The 23,481-nt window shown below is 39.8% G+C and overlaps 1 protein-coding gene and 1 non-coding gene across 3 annotated transcripts; one reads left to right on the top strand and one right to left on the bottom strand.

Annotated features, from left to right (window-relative positions):
• Positions 1-1,759: 1,759 nt before the first annotated feature.
• Positions 1,760-22,384, bottom strand: ZBTB43 (zinc finger and BTB domain containing 43). 2 transcript variants are annotated; one of them, XM_012771941.2, is made up of 2 exons: positions 22,255-22,384; positions 1,760-5,389 (listed from the first exon to the last, which is right to left on the bottom strand). In XM_012771941.2, the coding sequence occupies exon 2, from the start codon at positions 5,364-5,366 to the stop codon at positions 3,963-3,965; it is 1,404 nt and encodes a 467-aa protein (XP_012627395.1). In that variant the 5' UTR covers positions 5,367-5,389; positions 22,255-22,384; the 3' UTR covers positions 1,760-3,962. The 2 variants fall into 2 exon arrangements, with proteins under 2 accessions (XP_012627395.1, XP_012627394.1); XM_012771940.3 differs by lacking the exon at positions 22,255-22,384 and adding an exon at positions 6,626-15,637.
• Positions 12,403-12,506, top strand: LOC142874748 (small nucleolar RNA U13). The gene has a single exon (XR_012922381.1). It is a non-coding gene; the product is annotated as a small nucleolar RNA U13 (small nucleolar RNA).
• Positions 22,385-23,481: the final 1,097 nt, after the last annotated feature.

The following is a 23,481-nucleotide window of genomic DNA, read 5'->3' as shown; positions in this document are numbered from 1 at the left end:
GGGTTTACAATGAGATAGTAATCACAAACACCCGCAAGGTAAACACTCACTGCCCATTTGGCTGACTTGTCAAAAGGCCACAATAGAACTTTATTCTCAGGTGGCAAAAGCCAAAATAAAAACAAGATGTGGTCTTCAGAGTGAAAAACAAAACTTTTACAAAGTTGACAGATAACATTTATTAAAACATGTCATACAAAAGGGCATGGTCTCTTCTATAAGAAGAAAATATTAAACAGTAACATTCAATTAAGTAAAACCATGCTGTACACTGAAGACAGCAATATATAAAGACAAAACTATTCAACTTTTGCAACACAGGCATAACATTTCACAAAATATCAATAAGATATGCACCTAATGATAATCTGTTTATCATCAAATGGTTTTGTGGCCTAAGAGTCACCTGACTTGCATAAATAAAGTACTTTTCTGGAAGAAACATTGGGAACCTCATAAAAGGAAAGAAGGCAGCAGCAACTAACATGACACAGGCTTCAAGCAGAAAATTCTTCTAAAAAAGGTCACATTTGCAAAATGTGTTCCAGCATCTTCCCATAGGGCACTATCAGTAGAGATTTGAAATAAGAAACTTGTACCTTCAAATATGTAAGTAGCAAAGAAGAAAACCCCAACAAACCCTGGTTTCAATGAACGAAGTTAGCCACCCATGAAAGCAACCTAGATCTCAGAATCAGTGGGGTTGGCCCCTCCCCAAGCCACCCAGGGCCCCTTCCCAAGGGAGAGCGCAGCTCTGCAGCCTGGGCCTCAGCCTCACCTCCACAGCAGCTAGGGGTGTGGTGCCTCCGCTGGTGGCCGCTGGGGCCAAGCAGCTTTCCCAAACAGCTGGAAGCCAGCCTAGGGTCAGTTCAGTTCACCAAACACCCACTACAACCCAGGGGACCCTTTTGGACAGACTCTTTTAAAGTAATGGCCAAAAGGGACAGAGAGGAAGGTGAGACCTAGAAACAACAGACTGGGGCCGAGGAGCGCCTGAGGGCCACCACAGCAGTGGAGGGGAAGTCCTCCCTTAGCCAGACACTGACACCTACTTCACTCGGGGGATTATCTAAAATGAAAGGCATGGTATAAGCGCGAACATTAAATACCATTGGTGGTGCCTTGAAGCCCTTTCCCACTGGGATTGGAGAAAAACCACAGTTAAGATTCAAAGCAGGGGACAAACACCTTGGTTGTAGGCCATTGACATGATCCCTGAAAGACTGTTTAGAAAATGTTACCCACAACTGTCCAAACTCACTAGGAAGGATAAAGATTTTCTAAAGATGTCCTGAGTGTGAGGGGAGAGACTCTCACTCCAACCCAGGATGGAGAGGAAAAAAGGTAACAAACAAACAGAGTTTATAAAAATTCACTTTCAATATCCAAACCAAAGCAATCCCCTTCTCCTGCCTCTCTCTGAACATGGCCAGCATTTCAGACACCCAGCCATCTCACAGGTCTGGCTAACCAATGAACAACCCCGATTTTTACTAAAACCCCAACTGTCACAAAAAACTTACAACAGCAGATGTGAGAAACTTATTGAAGTTCTACTTTTAGTAGCTGATGTACATATAAGGAGTTCAACAAAACATACTCTTCTCTCCACAGCACACTTAAATAAGTCCCCGCAACACTGAATGCTTCCAAAACTACCACCCAAGGGCTGGCCATCCCTCCTGGCTGAACAAAAGTTCTGGATCATGACTCATGACAAGGGCGCTATGCTGATTTCAGCATAAATGAAGGACCATGATTTTCCCAAAATAGCTTTATTTTACCTCTCAGACTCTTCTCTCCAAATGTCCCAAGGCTCATACAAGTATAATCATTAATGGGAAACTGCACATCAAACCTCCCAACAGGTAGAAAATGCTTTGCTAATACCAGGGGAGAAGGTGATCAGCTTTCGGCAGAACAAAATGGCTTCTCTGCCTTAGTACTGAAATCAGTAGGAGGCATAAAACAATTTCTCCTCACACATAATGGCTAGGAGCATTCCTCAAACCCATTGCCTCTCACATGAGAAAGAGAGAAGGAGCAACTGAGCTTGTACAGTCACCTCTATGTACTTCTGTCAGGTACAGAGACAGGACTGTCAACTGGTGAAGTTTCAAAACTAAGAGAAGACGATATTAATGTGGCAAACAACCAAGAGGTAATATCTAGTTTCTAGGTCAAAAAAAACAATATATATATTTATAATAAAGTTTTAAATACAAAGTGCTTTTTATATATCGAGAATGATACAGTGTTACTGAATAAATCCCTGTTTTGTAATCTTGATTACAAGAGTTAACTGGTAAATAACCTTTCCAGACAATATTCAATAAGTAAACACCTTGGTGTTAGGAGCTTGAGAATCAGAGGCTGTTGCCAGCAATGTCTATCACATTAGAGCAAAGCTAAACTTTTAAAACAAAATTTCACCCCAAATCCAAGAAAAATTATTTTTATTTTAAGGAAAAAAAGTTTCTAGTTAGAAGTAACAGACCAGTAAGTTTAAGGAAAAGATGACATAGTAGTAGCACCCTGTCCTACCCTGATGATAACTTCAGGTATATTACACAGCTTAAAAGCATTCTGAATATATGCTTTCTTTTTTGCCTAAAAAATCTGACTGATAGCAGAAAAGGTCTAAGGATAGCTGCTTTTTTTGTTTTTTTGGTAGGTATAGCTATGTGGACTTGTAAAGTCAAGCAGCTTTATCTACGATTTGGGAGCATAAATCTGTAGACTACTTTGCTAAAATTAGGACTCCTTCTTTCTCCTTTTAAAAACACATTCCAGCACTCATAAAGAGCTGGCAGGATTAGCTCTGTACCTTTCTAAAGAGTATTTCCCCCATCAGTGTATTCTCAAGACGCTTTTCTTGGGCAGTTTTTCCTCTCTCAAGTATAACCTGCCACTCCTAAAATTCTGCTTCTCCACAACGCTCACTCTGTTCATTGGAGTGTCACGGCAGCACTCCATTAACTCCTAAAGTTCATGGGTAACTCCCAGCCACGGCTTTTGGCTTCTTCCCACTAACTGTGGTCACTGACTGCCCTCTTTGGGAAGCACCATGATCTAAGACAGAGTAACGGCAACAGCAGTCGACGGTATTGAGGTCAGAGTCCCAGCAGGCCAGATGCCTACCATTTGCAGAGTAGATCCCACTGCGTGGGTGCTACAATTTAACGGACAGGATTTGGGACTGCAAACCAATTAGAAATACCTATCTCTGGCACCGTAGAGAATTACAATTAGATACAACTGTTCAAACTCAACATTAGTACCAAAATACAAAATTTTCCCTTACCAAGAGTTTGAAACACCTTGTGACAATAGTGGCATCTTACAGAAATTGAAGCTAGTACCATAAGTTATTTGTTTCATACTTAGAATGTCACCCTCTAGCATCTCCATAGTTTTACTTAAAATACCCTTTAGGAAGAATAAAACCAGACAAGAGAGCTCTGTTAATCAATTGCTCATCCTAGGAATCACATTGTTTATAGCTTTTACATAAGGAGTATTTCATTCAGTGAAGCAGCTACCAGAACAAATCCACATTACCTAAGAATCTATAGTAAGAGCAAAAACATTTCAGCATGACCTTAATAAGGAGTGATCAAGAACTGCTGCCACGTGAAATGGAACTGGTAGGCTGGAGTCCAGTTCCAAGTGCAGGTGTCTAAGTCCACCTGCTTCAATCACGACTGGCCTGAAGATTTACCTTGCCAGCTGGGCAGTGGGTTAACTTGCCCCCATTACCCATTCCAGGCCAGGACTGGAACATACAAATTTGAGGAATTAGATTTTTTAATTGGCCTACTTAGAGCTGGTCTTTCAGAAATATCTTCCTTTTTTTTAAGCTTCTCTCATAATAGCAAGTAGCTCGCATCATCTGTGCCCAGATTTGCATTAATTACCATAGTTTATTTTTGTGCATGCCACTCAAGGGCCAGATCCTATTTTTAGTTAGCCTCAGTTGTATTCTGCTCAGCCTTTGCAGCTTCGTAGGACTTGGTACAAGAAGTCACATGCCGGTGGAAACTGTCCCTCCACATAAACCTCTTTGCACAGATATTGCACTCGTACGGCTTTATGCCCGTGTGAATTTTCATGTGGCCCACAAGATGGTGCTTCATCTTGAATTTCTTACCACAGACACCACAGCCGTAAGGCCGGAGACCGAGGTGCATACTCATGTGTCGATCTCTCTGACTCTTGTGAGTGAAACTTTTCCCACACTGACAAGGATACAGCTTGTCGGTGGCTGAGAATCCTAAGTGGGAAGCTTCTTCTTTAATTCCTGTGACCATTTCAATATTCTCGCTGTAGCCTGCTGCTAGGGCAGCCTCTTGTCTGTGCCCAATGAGATTCCCATCTGACCTCTCCCCAGAAAACTCTTCCATAGAAGAGCCATAGAAATCCACCTGCTCATCATAATTGCTTTCATCAGCCTGTTCGTCAAACTCTGCTTCTACTTTTTTTTCCCCAATGTGAAAGTCCTCCTCCACTCCTGAAGGCTGGATCGAATGCTCTGTCTGCAGAGTATTGATGGACTCAGTGACCTGGTGCTCGTCGTAGGCTGCGTGCACATCCATGCCCTCACAAGCCTGTTCCAGGCGCTCAGGCTTCACATGGATCCAGCGTTTGTGAGCCATTATGCTGGGCTTGCTGTACATGGGCCGGGTGTAGTGGAACTCGGCGCTGTCGCTGGCCCCCTCCTCCCCATCCTGGCTAGCCATTTCAGTGCTCAGCCGGTCATGCTCTGTGGACGAGTTGCTGGGCAGGTACTCGTGCTCGGTGAGCTGAGATGACAGCTCATCTTTGATGCTCTCCTCTTCATTCTCACCATCCCTCAGTTCTTGGGCTTTGGGGAAATCAGTATGACCCCCAGAGCCCAGCTCAAAGCTCTCCACCAGGCCATTATAATTACTGCTACTTGGAGACTGGTGGTCACTGCCATGATTAAGCTTCTGACAAAGGACAGTAGGGTTTCCTTCTAAAACCTCAGTGCATTTGTCTACCACATGCCACATCTGGAGAAAGCTTGCTGCTGTCAAGTAACTAACAATTTCTGGAGCAGGCATTACTAGACGTCCAGTATAACTAGATAGGAGAATGTTCTCAAACACTCTTGGGTTCATCACATCAGGCAAAATAATTCTTCTGCTATTTTTCAGGAGTACCTGGTCACAAAAGTAGGGTGAACTTGCAGCAAGGACAGCTTTGTGTGCCCGGAAAATGTGGCCTTGGACAACAATGGAGACATCACATAATTGCCCTTGCTGGCGCTGCTGGTTCAGTTTCTGTAGAATGGTGCTGGAAAAATCAGGAAATTCTACTCGAAAAGAGTTTGTTCCAGGCTCCATTTCATCACAAATCTTATTCAGTGCTATAAGAGAAAGAAAAATTAGTACTAATTCCAGCCCAAAGAGAAACTTATTCCATCCCCTTCTCCATCATTGAGTAGGTTCCAAAGTTCTATGATATAAAGTCCCTAGTCTGTGGGCACTAGTGGGTGAAGGATTCATTCCCTAGAGCAAGGCTTACAGTGTGCCAAAAGCAAGGGCCACCACCACTCCTCACGGAACTCTTCATTTTGCCTCTGTCTGTGGATAGGACAGATTCCAGTGGTTGGATTTGTAAGCTATACAAATCCTCTAAGTAAAACAATTATTGTAAATATGTCTAGTTAAAACAAACATGATACCTAGAAAAACTAAAGAATTTTTTTTTTTTTTTTGAGATGGGGTCTCCCTCTGTTGCCAAGGCTGGAACGCAGTGCTTATTAACAGGTGGGATCATAGCTCACTACAGTCTCGAACTGCTGGGCTCAAGTGATCCTCCTGCCTCCCGAGTAGCTGGGACTACCGGCACCCACCAACACCTGGCTCAAAACAAGAATTTTTAAGCTTCAGATTCAACTCACATTTGATAAGTTGTAGTGAGGGAGGGAAAACAGAATTGTGGGAAGGAAGAGCATATGCAAAGGCTCTGAGGTAGGAATGAAACTGGCAATTGCAAGGAACTGAAAGGAGACCCCTAGGCTAGAGTCCAGTGATGGAGTGAGGGGCAAGGGGGCTGGAGCGTGGGGCCAGACAATTGTGCCTTTGGTATTTCAGCACCAAAGGGGTTTGGTCGCTGAGCCCCGAGCAATGCAGGTTTCTCTAGCTGCTGTCAGAATTTTAGCTCTTTAAGAGCTTCTGATGAGGTAAAGCAGAATGAAACTGCAAGGTGAGGAATTCATTCTACTTGGTGGTCTCCACACTGTCTAAAGAGTTATAGACCAAAGAAAATGGTAAGTATTGTCCTGGCTATTGAATGGACTTGATCAGAAGATAAAGTTCTAACAAAGAACAAGAGATTACCTGTGTTGCTACTGTAAATATATTCTGTGGGATAAGGCAAGCATTAGAGACAATTCCTAACAAAAGCAGTCAAGATGAGCCTGCTAGAGATCCTTCATGTCCCATAATTCCATAGCAAATTAAAGCAAACAAAAACACCCAAATGATTTATCAACGCTATCTGTTACCTTGTTCTAATACTATAACCGAACATTGCTAAATACCAAGTTGTCTAAGCATGACATAAAAGAACCAGAGAACCCAAACAGACTGAAACTCACCTTTGAGGGACGGGGTGAGATGATGAGAAGAAATGAACATTTCTTCAGTAATTATTATCTCCATGGACTGTACACCTTTTTTCACTTAATCTTTATAATTACTCTGCAAATGTAGGGCTTGATATTCTTAGTTTAGCTATTTTAAGTAATATTCCCAAGGTTAAAAGCTAGTTTTTATTAAGTTGAGATGTGAATCCAGGTCTGTATGACTCCAAAGTCTATGCTATTTTTCCTACCACATCACTGTGCCTCCTCTAAGATGCCAAAATGACAAATTAGTCATTAATAATTTTAAAGGGTAAGACAATGTCTTCAGAATGAAGACATTAATGTGTTAACTCATTAATTAATTTAGGGTTAATTAGGGTTAATTTAGGATTTTATACATCTTAAAACATTTCAGAGTAATTTAAAACAAGAATAGACCATGAAATAAACTATTTAGGTATTTGTAGTTTCAAAAGGAAAAGCTGACTATATAAATGAATAGACTAGAAGCATGTATATTCTAACAACTACATCTGGGTGAACAGATTCTCCGCTACATCTCACCACTGTAGAATCTTGTTCTTAGCTATCTGAAAAAGGGGGTGGGGTGGGGAGGAGGACAATACATGCGCATGTAAAAAAAACTATATAAAGGTGTAAAAAAAAATCTCTTCATCATTTATTCCTAGTCACCCTCATAAGAAATCACCATTAAACTCCTGTATATATTTCTAGAAACTTCTCTGTGCATATATCAGAATAAATCATATATATCCTTTAAAAATCCCTACTCAAATGGATTCATTACCTACATTTTATTCTACACTTAGCTTTTGTCACTTAATATATCTTGGAGATCTTCCCACATTAGTACACAAAGAGCTAACTCATTCTGTTTAATGGCCACATAGCTTCCTATTATATGGATGTATCATAATTTAAGCAATTCTCTTCTTATAGAATTTCAGTTGGCTGGGATTTTGAAATTATAAGCAATGCTGCGATGGATATCTGTATATAATTATCTTGGCATACCTTTGGAAATATCTATAGGGCAATTTCTACCAGTGGCATTGTAATTGTTGGGTTAAGGGGCTGTACATTTGACTTTCTGATATATATTACCAAACCACTTGCCAGAAAGCTTGCCCTAAGTCAAACTCTGACCAACAATAAATGACAATGTTTACTTCCCACACCCTTATGAAGACTGAATGTCATTAAACAAGGAAAAAAAAGTGTGCAAATCTCCTAAGTGACACGATTCACTGCTGTTTTGATCTGCATGCCCTTAATTATGAATGAGGCTAATACTCTGTACTCATGTTTACTGGTCATTTCTGGTTTTCTTTCTATAAATTAGTCATATCCTTGGCTCAAACAAATCGGGCAATCCATCTTATTAGCGGGGTTTTTTACAAATTCAGATAATTATTTTTATCCTATGTTGCAATATTTTTCAGTTAGCTTACTTTATAGAATTTTTTTGCCACAATGAAATTTATATGAAAATACCATTCTGTGCTTTATGGCCCCAGGGTTTTGTGTGAGACATAGAAGGGCATTCTCAACTCCAAAATTATTTTTAAAAATAAAAATAATTATTTAGGTTTTTATCCTGATACCATTTAAAAAAATAAACATTTAAACCTTTAATACATGGACTTTATTTTGGCATAAAGAGTAAGGTTGGGACTCAGCCCTTTTCCCTCCAAAATGGCTAGCCTATTTTTCCAACATCATTTATTGAATAACCCATCGTTTTTTTCATAAAGTTCAAGTATCTGTAGTAGAATTCGAAATGACTGAGAATAAGACGTATAAAAACAGCTCTACAAGAATAAATGCCGTAAGTGAGATTACAGAAAATGGTAGAGCAGGAAGCTCCACGGTTGGTCTCTCCACCAACACAACCAGGAAGCTGGGAGAATGATCAGAATCACTATTTCAGAACTCTGGAAGCTTGTCAGACACTCTTAGCACGAGAGCGGGAAAGAAGAGACTGCTGAATCTCAGAAGGGTGCAGGATACACAAATCCCTGGTTCCTTAGCCCTGCCACAGCCTGCTGGAAGGTGGCCCATATTCCTAGAGCAGCTGGCTGATGCCAGGGTAGACAGTAAGGAGTAAGAACCTTGCCCTCCAAAAATTGGAGGTTATGCATTTTCACGAGTCTGGTGGACCTACACAGCTTTGATTTGGCCCCTGCAGGCTGCAGTAGCTTCTGGTGATGTGTATCATAAAATTTAAGAACACCTCTCCATCCAATGTGCATACCCAGATCAGATCCAAATATTTCAGAAAATCTCTATTAGGTCACAGGTAGACTGCATACAGAGCAGAAAAGAAACTTCAGTGATTACACCCAATAAGGAACATAGACCATGCATAATAATTTGGAAAAATCACTACACAAACACACCACTGTAGCCTCAACAAGTAACAAGAGCAATTCCTGAGGAGGGGGAGAATCTGATTTTCAAAGCTACTATCAAGAAAATATAACAATTATAAGCATATACACATCTAAATGAAACCAGAAATCAGTAACAGAAGGAAAACTGAAAAACTGACAAATGTGGAAATTAAGCAATATTCTTAAATGATCCATAAGAACTCATGAGGGAATTAGAAGATACTTTGAAACAAATACAATATACCAAAACTTATGGGAAGCAGCAAACACATGTACCAAAACATTTAGGAAGAACCAAAAGCAGTGCTTGTAGAGTAATTTATAGCTGCAAATAACTATTTTAAATAGGAAGAAAGATCTCAAATCAATAACCTAACTGTGCACTTAATGACACAGGAGAAGGGCAAATTAAACTAAAAACTACCAAAAAGAAGGAAATTATAAAGATTAGAGCAGAGATAAACAAAAAGAAAATTAAAAAATACAGAAAAATCAATTCAAGTACAAGTTGACCCTTTAAAAAGATCAACAAAATCGACAAGCCTTTAACTGTATTTACTAAGAAAAAAAGAGAAAACTCAAATTATTAAAAGAAGTGAAAGAAGAGTCATTACTGGCTTTACAGAAATAAAAAGGATCATAGGAGACTACTATGAAAAATATAAGTGAACAAACTAGGTACCTTAATGAAATGGGCAAATCCAACCAAAACTGGTTCTAAGAAATAGAAAATCAGAATAGACCCAAAACTAGCAAGGAGATTAAACTTTTCAACAAAGAAAACATCCCAACTGATGGCTTCACTGGTGAATTTTACCACACATTTAAAAAATACAACCAATCTTTCTTAAACTTTTCCAAAAAATTGAAGCAGAGGCAACAAACACATCCTAATTCACTCATTCTATAAGGCCAGCAGTGTCCTAATACCAAAGCCAGATAAAAACACTACAAGAAAACTACAGACCAATATCCTTTATGAACACTGGTGCAAAAAAAAAAAAATACTACTAAACCAAAGTCAGCAGCATATTAAAAGGATTGTATGCCATCACCAAGCAAGCTTTACTCTTGGAATGCAAGGATGGTTCAACATATGAAATCAATCAATGTAATATATCATATTAACAAAATGAAGAAAAAGAAAAAAAAAACTAAATGATCATTTCAACTAATGCAGTAAAAGCATCTGACAAAATTCAACACCATTTCCACGATAAAAACACTCAAGAAACTACCTCAACATAATAAAAGCCATATATTAAGAACCCACAGCTAACATCATACCCAATGGTAAAAGTATTAAAGCTTTTCCTCTAAGATCAGGAACAAGACAAAGATGCCCATTTTTGCCACTTTTATTCAACATAGTATTGGAAATTCTAGCCAGAGCAGTAAAGCAAGAAATAAAAGGCATTTAAATTAGAAAGGAAGAAAAATTATTTGTTTGCAATCACATGATCATACATAGAATACCCTTAAGATTCCACACAAAACTGTAAGATTATAATAAACAAATTCAACAAAACAGCAGGAAAGTTGTAAAAATTAGTTGCATTTTTATACACTAACAATGAACAACCCAAATAGGAAATTAAGAAAGCAATTCCATTTACAATAGCATCAAAAAGAAAATACTTAGGAATTAACCAAGGAGATAAAAGACTTATACACTGGTAACTACAAAACACTACTGTAAGAAATTAAAGACACAAATAGACAGTGTGTGTTTGTGGATTGGAAGATGCAATACTGTTAGTACTACTACACAAAGCAATATACAGATTCAACACAAGCCCTATCAAAAACTCTTGCCCTTAATTTTAGGTGAATGTGGCATTTCTCCGTATTCCCTCACCCTAGTAACATATACAAAGCTTAAATTTATATAGGTTTTCCTGCTATATAGCAATATTTACAAACTCACAGGCAGTTAGTTGTGACCTATGTATTTAGAACACAGCTGCTATTTCAATTGTTTAGAAGACGTCTATAGAAGTAATTATTTAACTCACTAAGAAAACTCCATAAAACACTATATACCGTGGGGGACTTCAAAGACAATCAAGGAATGTCACTGTCCTTGGAGACTTTATAATGATGAAAAACATGCATACAACATTGTTATTCAAAGAAAAGCCTGATAAAAGTACCATAAGAGAATTACAAACCTAGGAGGAATTCAGAGGAGGGGACCTGGTATGCCCTAGAGTTAGTTATATGTCCTATCACTATAAATTTTGGTGTCACCAGGGTAATACCATGACCTTAAGATTATATAATTCTTCCCATCTACCACACACTGATTAAAATAATCTAATAAATATGGAAAAATTGGCCTGAGTCCTAGAACCTAGGGAACAGTGTTATCTACATGCCATAAAAATTAAAGATATAGTGGATCAGTAACACCCTTCACTTGAAGGGCCCAGAGCTAAAAGCCAGCGTGGGCCGTGGGTCAGACAGAACCTGCAGATTGGCAACATTAAGAGGTGGACGGTATTAGGATACCAAAGGCTGAATGTCACCTCAGCAGGAAAAAAAAATCTTAATATGAAAGGGTGGAGCTCAGGGGCCCGAAGAAGGAGGCAAAGGCATAGCCATCATCTGCCAGCTGGGCCAAAGAGACAACAGAGGCTCGCGATATCACAATTTCACCAACACCAAAGAAAGTGCACAAAACTGAGAGCTGAAGGCCTACCCTCCAGCCCCAGCCACTCCACCCGAGCTGACCCCACTTGTCGCTATGGCTCAGCCTCACATCCAGCTTAAGAACTAAAAGTGGATTCTAACAATATTCAGCTATACAGTGAGGGTCCCCAAATTAATCCACCTACAAAGAGGTAAAATTTAACACTTAAACAGAATGTTTCCCTCTCAAGAATTAATAAACAGAATAAAGCCAACATGGGGTCTGTGAATAGATTCTACAGTATCAAAAAAGAAAAATATGGCAAGGAATAGATAAAGAGTACATTTTAGATACCATTTTTTAAACTGAAGATTTCCACAAACCTCATGAGGTGGTATGAATAAAGTATAAGGAAGATGAGACAAAATAGCAGAATGACATGGGAAAAACAGCTGACTGAATTAAAGATAGGAAATAAGGAAACTAATAGAGCAGAAATTTACAGAGGCAAGAAGCAGAATTACAACTATAGAAAATGGAATCAATGATGTGCAAGGCACTTTGGGAAACTTCCACTAGAATGCAGAAAAAGGATAAAAATATGAAAACAGTGACAGAGAAGATAACAGAGCAAGAGAACAGAGAACATAGATCAACATACAGCTAATTAGTGTCCTTGAGAAAAGGAACCAAACAGAGAAGGTAAAATACTCAAAATATTTAATTGACGAAAAGTTTCCCAGATCCTTTTGTATTTCATAAGCATGACGACTGGGTTTTCACATGCAAGCATGAGACGTGCCTCCCTCAAACCTTGTTACCACATGGGCACATTACCCGTCTGACATGAAAAGAAAAAAAAGTTCCCTGAGTGAATTGTGAGTAGAGTATGCAGAAGAGCCCTGCCTCAGTAGTGGGGACAAATTAATCCCAGACAAAATGCAGTTCTAGTCCTGCCAAACAAAGCTTAAAAACAAGTCTCAAAAGGATCAAACTGTTTCCAACTTAATTATGTTCCAGAATGAAGCTTGAGAACATTTACATAATACAAAAATATCCAGCACCAAACAAGGTAAAATTCATATCTGACATCCAATAAAAAAATCACCACACATGCCAAGAAGCAGAAAAATATAACCCATGATACTGAGAGGGCTAAGAAATCAATCACCCAGAAATGACAGAGATTTATACAATTGGTAGACAATTCTATGTTCAAGAAAGTAAAGGAAAGATTAAACATGTTAGGTAGAGAAAGGAAAGCTATTAAAAAAAAAGAGAGAGAGACCTAAATAGAACATCTAGAAATCTAGAGATTTAAAGCACACAACACACAAACACACACACACACACACACATAGGAATAGGAATAATGACAGAATTAACACCACTAAAGAAAAAGATCGATTAATTAAAAACATAGTGGCCAGGCGCAGTGGCTCACGCCTGTAATCCTAGCACTTTGGGAGGCCAAGGTGGGAGGATCACTTGAGCTCAGGAGTTCGAGACCAGCCTGAGCAAGAGTGAGACCCCCGTCTCTACTAAAAAAAAAAAAAAAAAAAAAAAAAAAACACCAGAAAGAAATTAGCCAGACAACGAAAAACATATAGAAAAAATTAGCCAGGCATGCATGGTGGTGCATGCCTGGAGTCCCAGCTACTTGGGAGGCTGAGGCAGAAGGATTGCTTGAGCCTAGGAGTTTGAGGTTGCTGTAAAGCTAGGCTGAAGCCACGCCACTGTAGCCTGGGCAACAGACTCTGTTTCAAAAAAAAAAGAAGAAAGAAAGAAAGAAAGAAAAAAGAAAACAAACATAGCAACAGAAACTACCCCAACTAAAACAAAGAGGAAAAAAAAAATAGAAAAAATATAGAAAGGGGAGAGAGTACCAGTGGGTCATGAGACAACTATGAGGTGCCTAATATGCATGTAATGTGAGGGAGAAGGGACAGAAAATTACATATGACAAGCTGTGAGACATGTGAAAACTATATATATTTTTTATACATGTGTGAAAATAGCCTAAACTTTCCCAAATTTGATGAAAACTACAATTTCACAGACCCGGTCAGGTGCGGTGGCTCACACCTATAATCCTAGCACTGTGGGAGGCTAAGGTGGGCGGATTGCTCAAGGTCAGGAGTTTGAGACCAGCCTGAGCAAGAGCGAGACCCCATCTCTACTAAAAATAGAAATAAATTAATTGGTCAACTAAAAAAAATTAAAAAAAAATTAATTTCACAGACCCAAGCAGTGGCTCAACAAACCCCATGCATGAGAAACATAAAAAAAATGACACCAAGGCACAGGATAATCAAAACACTTAGTGATGAAAAGAAAATCTTAAAAACAGCCAGAGAAAAAGGACCCTGATGTACAAGCCAGGAGACAGTATATCAACATTTTTAAGTACTGAAAGAAAAAACAAAACAATTGTCAAACTAAAATCCTATACCCAACCAAAATGTCTTTCAAAATGAAGGCAAAATATATTTTTAGACATAGAAAAGTTGAAAGAATTTATCACCAAAAAGATCAAAAGTAAAAAGGACAGGCACATTAAAATAAAAATAAGTCAAACAACACAATAATAATATCAAAGTAAAATTCAATGTAAAAAGCATTCAATGGGATGAGGTTTATCATTAACTGATGAATTCATTCTATAATTCACAATTAAGGTTTTCCTTGTGAAGTTTTATGTGTCAAACACAGTACAGTGTTAGAAAACAAAACAGCAACAGAAACAAAATTGTAGTAATATAAATATCCCTCTTTTAATCCTTAATAGATAAAGTAGGCAAAGGATAATAAGTATATATAGGTTTACACAGCTATCATTAATAAAGCTGATTTAATGGAAACATGTCAACTTCTGTATCCTACAGATAATATTCCTTCTTTCCTCGTGTCTACAGGACATTTACAAAAATGCTCATCTAAGTGGTCACAGAGAACACATCAATAGATTCCCCAAAGCAGAAATGCATAGGGCATATTTGATTACATGTGATTACACAATGTGATTACACAATGTGATGACGCAAAGTGATAAAACTGGAAAGATTAAAAGTAGAGGGAAGAGAAGGGGAAAAGGGAATAGGGTAGGAGAAAATTCACTAAATAACTTTATATAAAACCCTGGCATCAAAACTGGACAGGGGAAAAATGACAAGACAAGCTCATTAACAGAAAAGAAAAATTATAAACCATATGGCATTCTGGCTTATTTCTTTACTCTTTTTGGGGTTTAGTGCATCATAAGAGTGATGCATGGAAAAAACTGAGTTACTGTTCCAATCACACTGAGAACAAGATATTAGGCTATGGTAAAATTACCATCAGAAAAATATTTTGCAAGATCTCCCTCGGCTCTCCTCTGGTCAAGACCAACGCTGGTGACACAAAGATCAACTGTACTTCCCTCTAAAAGTGACAGGGAGTGGTGGGAAATACACCTGGAAAGGCTAAAGGGGGTGTGGACACTGGGGGCAGCACTGAAAACTTCTGAGTGACATGCTGTGATATATGGCTAAGGAAGGTTAATCTGTTGATGGACTAAAGCAGGAGAAGGTCTGAAGTAGAAGCTAATTATAAGATTTCGACAAGCATATTCTAGGTTTAGCAGCTATGAAAGTAGGAGTGGGAAAGGAAAATAGAGAGGTGGTCGGGTGCGGTGGCTCACGCCTGTAATCCTAGCTCTCTGGGAGGCTGAGGCGGGCGGATTGCTCAAGGTCAGGAGTTTGAGCCTGCGCAAGAACGAGACCCCCGTCTCTACTATAAATAGAAAGAATTGGCCAACTAATACATAGAGAAAAACTTAGCCGGGCATGGTGGCGCATGCCTGTAGTCCCAGCTACTTGGGAGGCTGAGACAGGAGGATCGCTTGAGCCCAGGAGTTTGAGGTTGCTGTGAGCTAGGCTGACGCCACGGCACTTACTCTAGCCTGGGCAACAAAGTGAGACTCTGTCTCAAAAAAAAAAAAAAAAAGAAAAAGAAAAAAAAAAAAGAAAATAGAGAGGTAGGACTGATGAGACTGACAGAATTGGTAGGCAGGAAGATGTAGAAGTAATGCAAGGTACAAATGATATCATCAAGAAAGTGAATAGATAACCCACAGAATGGAAGAAAATATTTGCGGATCATATAACAAATAAGTGACTTGCATCCAGAATACCTAAAGAATCCTTACAATTCAATAATAAAAAGACAAAAAAACCAACTGAAAAATGGACAAAGGATTTGAATAGACATTTCTCCAAAGATATACAAATAACTAATGAACATATGAAAACTGCTCAATATCGTTAGTCATTAGGGAAATGCAAATCAAAACCACAAAATACTTCTCACCTACTAGAATGGCTGTGATTAATAAGATGGACAATAACAAGTGTCAATTAGGATATATACAGATTAGAACTCTTATATATTGCTGGTGGGCATGTAAATGGTACCGCTGCTGTGGAAAACGGTTTGTCAGTTCCTCAAAAAGTTAAACATAGAGTTACCATGTAATCCAGAAATTCTACTCCTAGGTATACTCAAGAAAAATGAAAACATGATCTCCACACATGTACATGAATGTTCATAATAGCATTATTCATAAAAGCCAAAAAGTGGAAACAACCATAATGTCCACCAAATGATGAGTGGATAAACAAAATGTGGTATATTCACAGAATAGAGCATTATTTGGCAATAAAAAAAAGAATGAAGTACTGATAGATGTGACAACATAGCTGGCCCTTGAAAACCTTATGCTAAATGAAAGAAGCCAGACACAAAAGGCCATATCTTGTATGATTCCATTTATATGAAATGTCCAGAATAGTCAAATCCATAGAGACAGAAAGTAGATTAGTGGCTGCCAGGAACCAGGGGTAGAACAAATGGGGAGTGACTGCTAATTGGGTTTCTCTGGGAGGGCAAAGGTTCTAAACTTAGACTGTAGTAATGGGTATACAAATCTGTGAATATATTTAAAAAAACTCAATTGTTTATGAATTATATCTCTATAAAGGGGTTTAAAAGATGGAGTGGCTGAGCATTGGTGGCTCACACCTGTAATCCCAGCACTTTGGGGGGGCTGAGGTGGGAGGATCACTTAAGGCCAGGAGTTCAAGACTAGCCTGGGCAACATAGTGAGACCCCATCTCTACAAAAAAACATTTAGCCAGGTGTTGTGGTACGCACTTATAGTCCCAGCTACTCAGAAGGCTGAGGTGGGAGGATCACTTGAGCCCAAGAGTTTGAGGTTACAGTGAATACTCTAGCCCAGGCAACAGAGACCGACATTGTATCAAAATAAATAAATAAATAAAAAGTAAAAATTAGAGTAATACAAGGTAAACTCAGGTACCAATGCTGACCTTGAAGTTTCATGGCTGGGTGACTAGGAAAATGTCATCATTAAAAGGAATAACAGCAGCAACTACTGTTCATTAAATACAGAAGATATTAAACATAAAATATTAAGCAGAAGATGAAGTGCAACATATGGAAGAATCCCTGAACTAGATGACCTCCAAGATTCCTTTGATGAGCTTAATAGTCGCCACTATTTATTATTCAGTTGAAAATCTGTATGTCAAGTTTTATACACTATTTAGACACAGATTAAACATTCTAAAAACACAAATGACAGCAATATTATAGGGAAAGGGATCCACCAGCTACTTGTCTTGAAGTCCTCCAGAGATCTCTTTAATCAGAGCATATGGTAATCTGCATGTTTACTGTAGAATGCACATTTAAATGTAGTAAATGTTGCTTCAGTAATTTAAAGTCTGGCACAAATGTACAAAACTAACCAACACCATATGCCTACCAAAATTCTTTTTTTAAATAGATGGGGTCTTGCTATGTTGTCCAGGCTGGTTTTGAACTCCTGGCCCCAAGTGATCCTCCTGCCTCAGCCTCTCAAGTAGGTGGACTAGAGGTGCGCGCCACCGCAATGCCTAAAATTCTTTACATTAGTCAAATGCTTGACAGTACACAAAGTACACTTATGTAAACCCAAGTCTTGCAACACCCCTGTATTGTCATACTTATTTTAAAGATGAGTGTACTCAGATTAAAAGATCTCAGAAATGGCATGTCAGGATTCAAACAGAAGTGTAATTCCAAATCTAGTATTTTTTTTTTTTTTGAGACAAGAGTCTCACTCTGTTGCCCTGGCTAGAGTGCCATGGCATCAGCCAAGCTCACAAGCAACCTCAAACTCCTGGGCTCAAGTGATCCTTCTACCTCAGCCTCCCGAGAGCTGGGACTACAGGCATGTGCTACCATGCCCGGCTAATTTTTTCTATATATTTTTAGTTGGCCAATTAATTTGTTTCTATTTTTAGTAGAGACAGGGTCTTGCTCTTGCTCAGGCTGGTTTCGAACTCTTAACCTTGGGCGATCCACCTGTCTTGGCCTCCCAGAATGCTAGGATTACAAGCGTGAGCCACTGCACCCTGCCCAAATCTAGTATTTTTCTAAGTTAAAAAAAAATCAGTTAGCAGAAAAATTTCTCTGAAATGCTCTATCAGTGCAAAGTATGGCAGTGACTGGCCTTAAAATGTGCAACATCTTGTCTTCAGAAGAGAAGAAGTAAAACATCTTCCGATCTAGAGGAATTAAAAACCTTGACAAACTACATTATTATTATTGGTGAAAGAGAAATTATTACAGTAAATAATTTTAAAAATTGTACTATGAGGCCGGGCGCTGTGGCTCACGCCTGTAATCCTAGCTCTTGGGAGGCCGAGGCGGGCGGATTGCTCAAGGTCAGGAGTTCAAAACCAGCCTGAGCAAGAGCGAGACCCCATCTCTACTATAAAAATAGAAAGAAATTAATTGGCCAACTGATATATATATAAAAAATTAGCCGGGCATGGTGGCGCATGCCTGTAGTCCCAGCTACTCGGGAGGCTGAGGCAGGAGGATCGCTTGAGCCCAGGAGTTTGAGGTTGCTGTGAGCTAGGCTGACGCCATGGCACTCACTCTAGACTGGACAACAAAGTGAGACTCTGTCTTAAAAAAAAAAAAAAAAAAAAAAAATTGTACTATGAACAAGTTATAGCTTACCTAATGCAAGCTGTATTCTTGAGATAAAGTTGTATTCTTGGGATACAGTTCCTTATGCCATGGCCATCAAAAAGCGATATAATGAACGAGGAAGAGGGACTCATTTCAGTTTTGCTTCAAATAAAAATCATATTGACTTCTGAAAGGAAAAATCACGGTGAAAACGTAAGAGATGCTGATGTCATTCTTTGTGTATGTGTGTCTCGCTAAAAACACCACACATGTATATGTTGGTAGCAGAAAAAGAATCAATTTTGGTAATACTTTCATTCTGCAACTTATTAGCTTCTGCCTTTGCATTTTTTTTGAAATAAACTTATTTTGTAATAATTTAAGATTTACAGAAAAGTTGCAAAGACAGGGAGTTCCCATACACTTCTCACCCAGTTTCCTTCAATATTAACATCTTACATTACTATGGCACATTAGTTAAAACTAGGAAACCAACATGGTCAATGACTATGCAATTTTGCAGAATTAAATATCCTTTGGAAAGTGCTTTTGGTCTCCTGCCCATTGTCAATCAGCATCCCTATATGTTTTCCTAATTGGAACAATCAGCCAGAGAACTTAGTAAAACCTATTTAAGATTTTTAAAAAACATGCCACCTACTTTATGAAGTTTGATTCATGACTGCCTTCAATTTTAAGCCACAGCTGAATGTTTTACTTAAAAACTTCCAGGGTAAACATTTAATTGTGGTAAAATCTGAGATTTAAAAGAGAAGGTATTATTCTAATTTTTCACTTATCAGCCACCCTGCCATTACACTTCAATAAAGCCAAGGAAATGTTTTAAACTGCGCCTTCCTATGTATTAGAATTTCAGGATCAGAAGCTCAAGTCAAGAAAGCAGAAAGAAAAAACGGCATTCCTCTCATGAAATTAACTACATACCAACAAATAATTTTTTCCCTTAATATGTTACAAATAAGACAAATGTCTCTTCTATTCTAATTGTAAATATAAATAAGGTGAAAAGGAAAAGTTCATGAAAATGATACAGAGACTAGTAATTGATTTTAAGACACACATTTCTTCCCATTTTAATATTTCTGGAATTAGGACAAGATCACCAGGTGGAAGTTTTTTAATAGTTGTCACTGCCTGAGATAATGGTAGAGCACTTTTGAGAGCTTTATCAGTGTTGTTTTTTAATCAATGTTTTTGATGGCACAAAGGATGACAATTGTGGAAAAACCATGGACACAACTCTAAACTGCAAAGTATACAGAAGAGTAGGACTTTGAATATCAAGAAGTTTAATGAACACTTTAACCAATTTATTCTTATTTTTCCTTTCTATATATGCATGAGGATTTACACTGACATCATTTTTAAAATATCTAAGTCTAAAAGTATTTTCAGTAATAAAAAGTCTAAAAGGCAAGAAAGCATTATATCATTGCTTAATTAGTAGTGTTTTTCTCTTCGTTGGTGATACATAAAATAATTGGTGGCATCTAGGATTCAATGAAATATAGTAGTACTTCTTCTGCTACATCAGTTTGTCTTTAAGGTAGTTTATCAAGCTTAAAGGCAAACTAATAGCCTGAGTAGGACAACAGAAAACAAAAACAAAGGCATCCTCCATAAGAAAACACAAGAAATACATAATTTTGCATTATGATAATAAAAGGGCTACCTTACCAATTTTCTCCACGTGAAGAGTAAAATCATTCTCAAGTTCCCTACTTATGCAGCAGATTCTTGCACTGATTCCAAGAAAGATGGAAGGAGGAGAGCCAGGGTGGGAATCTGCTGCAAGTAGAAACCTTGAGGAAGATTTTAGCTAAATTCATTTAACTAAACTTCTTTTCTAAGGACCTCAGCTTTACCCACTGCTATGAAGAGAGTTGGCATCAACTAACATAGGTTCAACTAAATGGTCCAAACAGCTCCAGAATGAGTTTGTTAAAAATCCCATTTAAAAAGAGCTTATTGATTTCAGGAGTCTCCAATGAGTTTTTTTTGTTTTGCTTTTTTGTACTGTGTAAAATATATACAACATAAAACTTAAAAACTTACCATTATAACCATTTTTAGTTGTACAATTCAGTGGCATTAAGTACATTCACAATGTTGTATTAACATCACGACAACCCCACTTCCAGAACTTTTTCATCATCTCCAAAACTCTGTATCCGTTAAACTGTAACTCCTCCTCTCAACCCCAGGTAAACCATATTCTTCTTTCTGTCTCTACGGATTTTTCTATTCTAGGAACTTCATTTAATCTCAAACAATATTTGTCCTTTTGTGTCTGGCTTACTTCTCCAGTGGTACTTTTGTAAGGCAAAGAATAAATCCCTAATTATTAGGTCTCTCATAATTGAACTGGACATACCGACAATCTCTCAACTAAGCAGGCAACTCTCCCAGAAATCCTGCTACTGTTTCAAGAGCTCCAAGGGAGAAGATCTCACAGCCCAACCCTTTCTAAGCCCATAGACAGACCTGGTTAAACAGATGTGATTCAAAGTACAGGCTCCTGAGAGCCTTGGAGGTCATACTGGGGAAAGTGGAAAGAGCAAAGGGACGTGGGGAGCTGTGCAGGCCTGAAAAACCACGGGCAAGAAAAGGCTAAGATTCATCAAGTTGTTTGGCCCTGAGAAGGGCCTCCTGTCTGCCTGCCAGGCACTCCTGCACCCTGACACCTGTCAAGAGTTGAGGCCAGACTGCGGTCGAGTCACTGAGAATGTCACCAGTGCAGGGAGCTTCACGGGGTCATGAGTCACCTTCCATGGCTCAGAGGTCTGGCCAGGCCTGCCCCGCCCAGACAAACCCAGTTAGGCCAGAAACAAGAGAGAAAGACGAGAGAAAGGCCATATTGACAGAAAGAGAGCAACAGACAGATAGACAAAAAGCCGGCCCTAAATGAGAGTCAGGGCTAAATGAGAGTCACACCTAAATGAGCCGGCCCTAAATCAGAGTCACACACACAAGCAAGGTGGAGACAGAAATAATGACAGGATCCAGATACACAGAGGTATCTCGAGAGACAAAGCGGAGAAATACTAAGTTGACAGGGGCTGAGTTGACAGCCAAAAAGACAGGTCACAACAGGTGACAGGGAGAGCAAAAGAGTGAAGCACAGAAGATATCAGCTTAGTCCAGACGCAGCCCTTCTACTGGCCTCGGCCGGGCCTTGCGCACGGGTGCCTTGAACCCAAGGCCGCTAAGCTGGGACCACCTTGCGCCCCGAAAGGCCAAAGGACAGACGGGGGCGGGATCTCTAAGCGCAGTGGCCGGCCGAGCTGCGCCGCCGCGGGGTGACCTTGGGCTAGACGCTGCCCTAGGGATCTTGGTGTCGCGGTCTGCGCGCCGGGTGGGCAGGGGACGGAAGGCGTCGGATCTGGGGCACCCGGAATCAAACCGCCGGCGCGCGGCTTCAGCATCCTGGTCGACCAAATGGGCCCAGCGGCATCGGCGGCGCGTGCCGGGGCCTGCGGAGAAGTCCTTAACGCTCCCCACTGGTTTCTCCTCCCCTGTCCTTGCCGCCCGTGGTCCCGACCCCACTGTACCTGCCAAGGGCTCACCGCTCACATCCCCCACCCAAGGGATCTCCGCCGCCGGCGCCAGGCCTGTTCAAGCCGTCGCCGCCGCGACAGACTCAGCCTGCGCCTCCCGCCCCCGGAAATGCTTCCCGGTCCCGCCCCCGAAACTGCCAGTGCTTCCGGGGGTGCGTCAGAGAGAAAGCGGTGTGCGCATGCGGGACTCACATTGCGGGCGAGGCGTCGGGAGGGCGCGCGCCTGTGCAGTACAGTCTGTTTGTAGCGGGTCAGTCAGGTTTAGGGACTGACTACTCTATTGGAAGTGAGAGAGCCGATGCTAAATTCGAAACCCTTGTTAAACCTTGCCCTATCTCAGTTTGCCTAGCGGAGACTATGTCAAAATCCGTTTCTCCGCAGCGCCCAACCTGCGGTTTGGCATGTAGTGGATGCTCAGGAAATGTTCGTTGAAAGAACCTGTCCCCTTCTGTGTAGCTGGCCTTGTGCTGGGCATCAGGGTGGAAAGGGTCGCAAAGATGGTGGACAGGAACGCTTCCTCTGTCCACCCTCAATAACCCTCCCTACCTCTCCCTCCTCTTCCTCACTTTAGTGTAGAAAAGAAGGTCTGTAATTGGTGGGACTTGAGCCTCTTACCTGTGGACCTCTTTAGAAACCACATCCCCTTTGTGAAAGAGCCAATTCACGGTAACCTGAAATCCAGGCAGCAGCAGGGATTTATTTGGTCAGAGTGGCTTCTGGACATAGGCTGGATGCTCTCACCGGGCCAGACCCGCCGTGTCTATATTATTATCTCTGTCTTAGCTCAAACTGCCCAGTTTCCAGCTGTTGTCTTTCTTTCTGGGCTTCAGGACCCAGGAGCGTTCAGAGAGGAGGATGAAACTCTCTGAGGGAATTCTACAAGAAAGTTCTGGGAAGAAAACAACAAATGTGGAAAAAAACAAATATGGAAGTAGAGAAATGGGGATGAGTGCAGCCCAGTTTGTCAAAGATTCTGCTGCAAGGGTATATGCTCCAGTTTGTGGCACAGGCCCTCAAACAAAGCCTCCAAGAATTCTACAGATAGGATCTTTTAGTAATTCCCCTCCCTCTTTTGGCTCTTTTTTTTTTTTTAAAAAAAACCTCATTTTAGTTATCTTACTTGATTGTTCACAGTTACAGATTAAACTCTTTGTTCTACTACTTTCCCCTCTCTTCACTACAGCACTTGACAAGTCTTAAAAAAATAAATAAAAAATTAAA

This window comes from Microcebus murinus, chromosome 12, assembly GCF_040939455.1.
Source record: "Microcebus murinus isolate Inina chromosome 12, M.murinus_Inina_mat1.0, whole genome shotgun sequence".
NCBI classification, from domain to species: Eukaryota; Metazoa; Chordata; class Mammalia; order Primates; family Cheirogaleidae; genus Microcebus; species Microcebus murinus.
The sequence above is the reverse complement of the archived record's forward strand: the minus strand, read 5'-3'. Positions and strand labels throughout refer to the sequence as shown.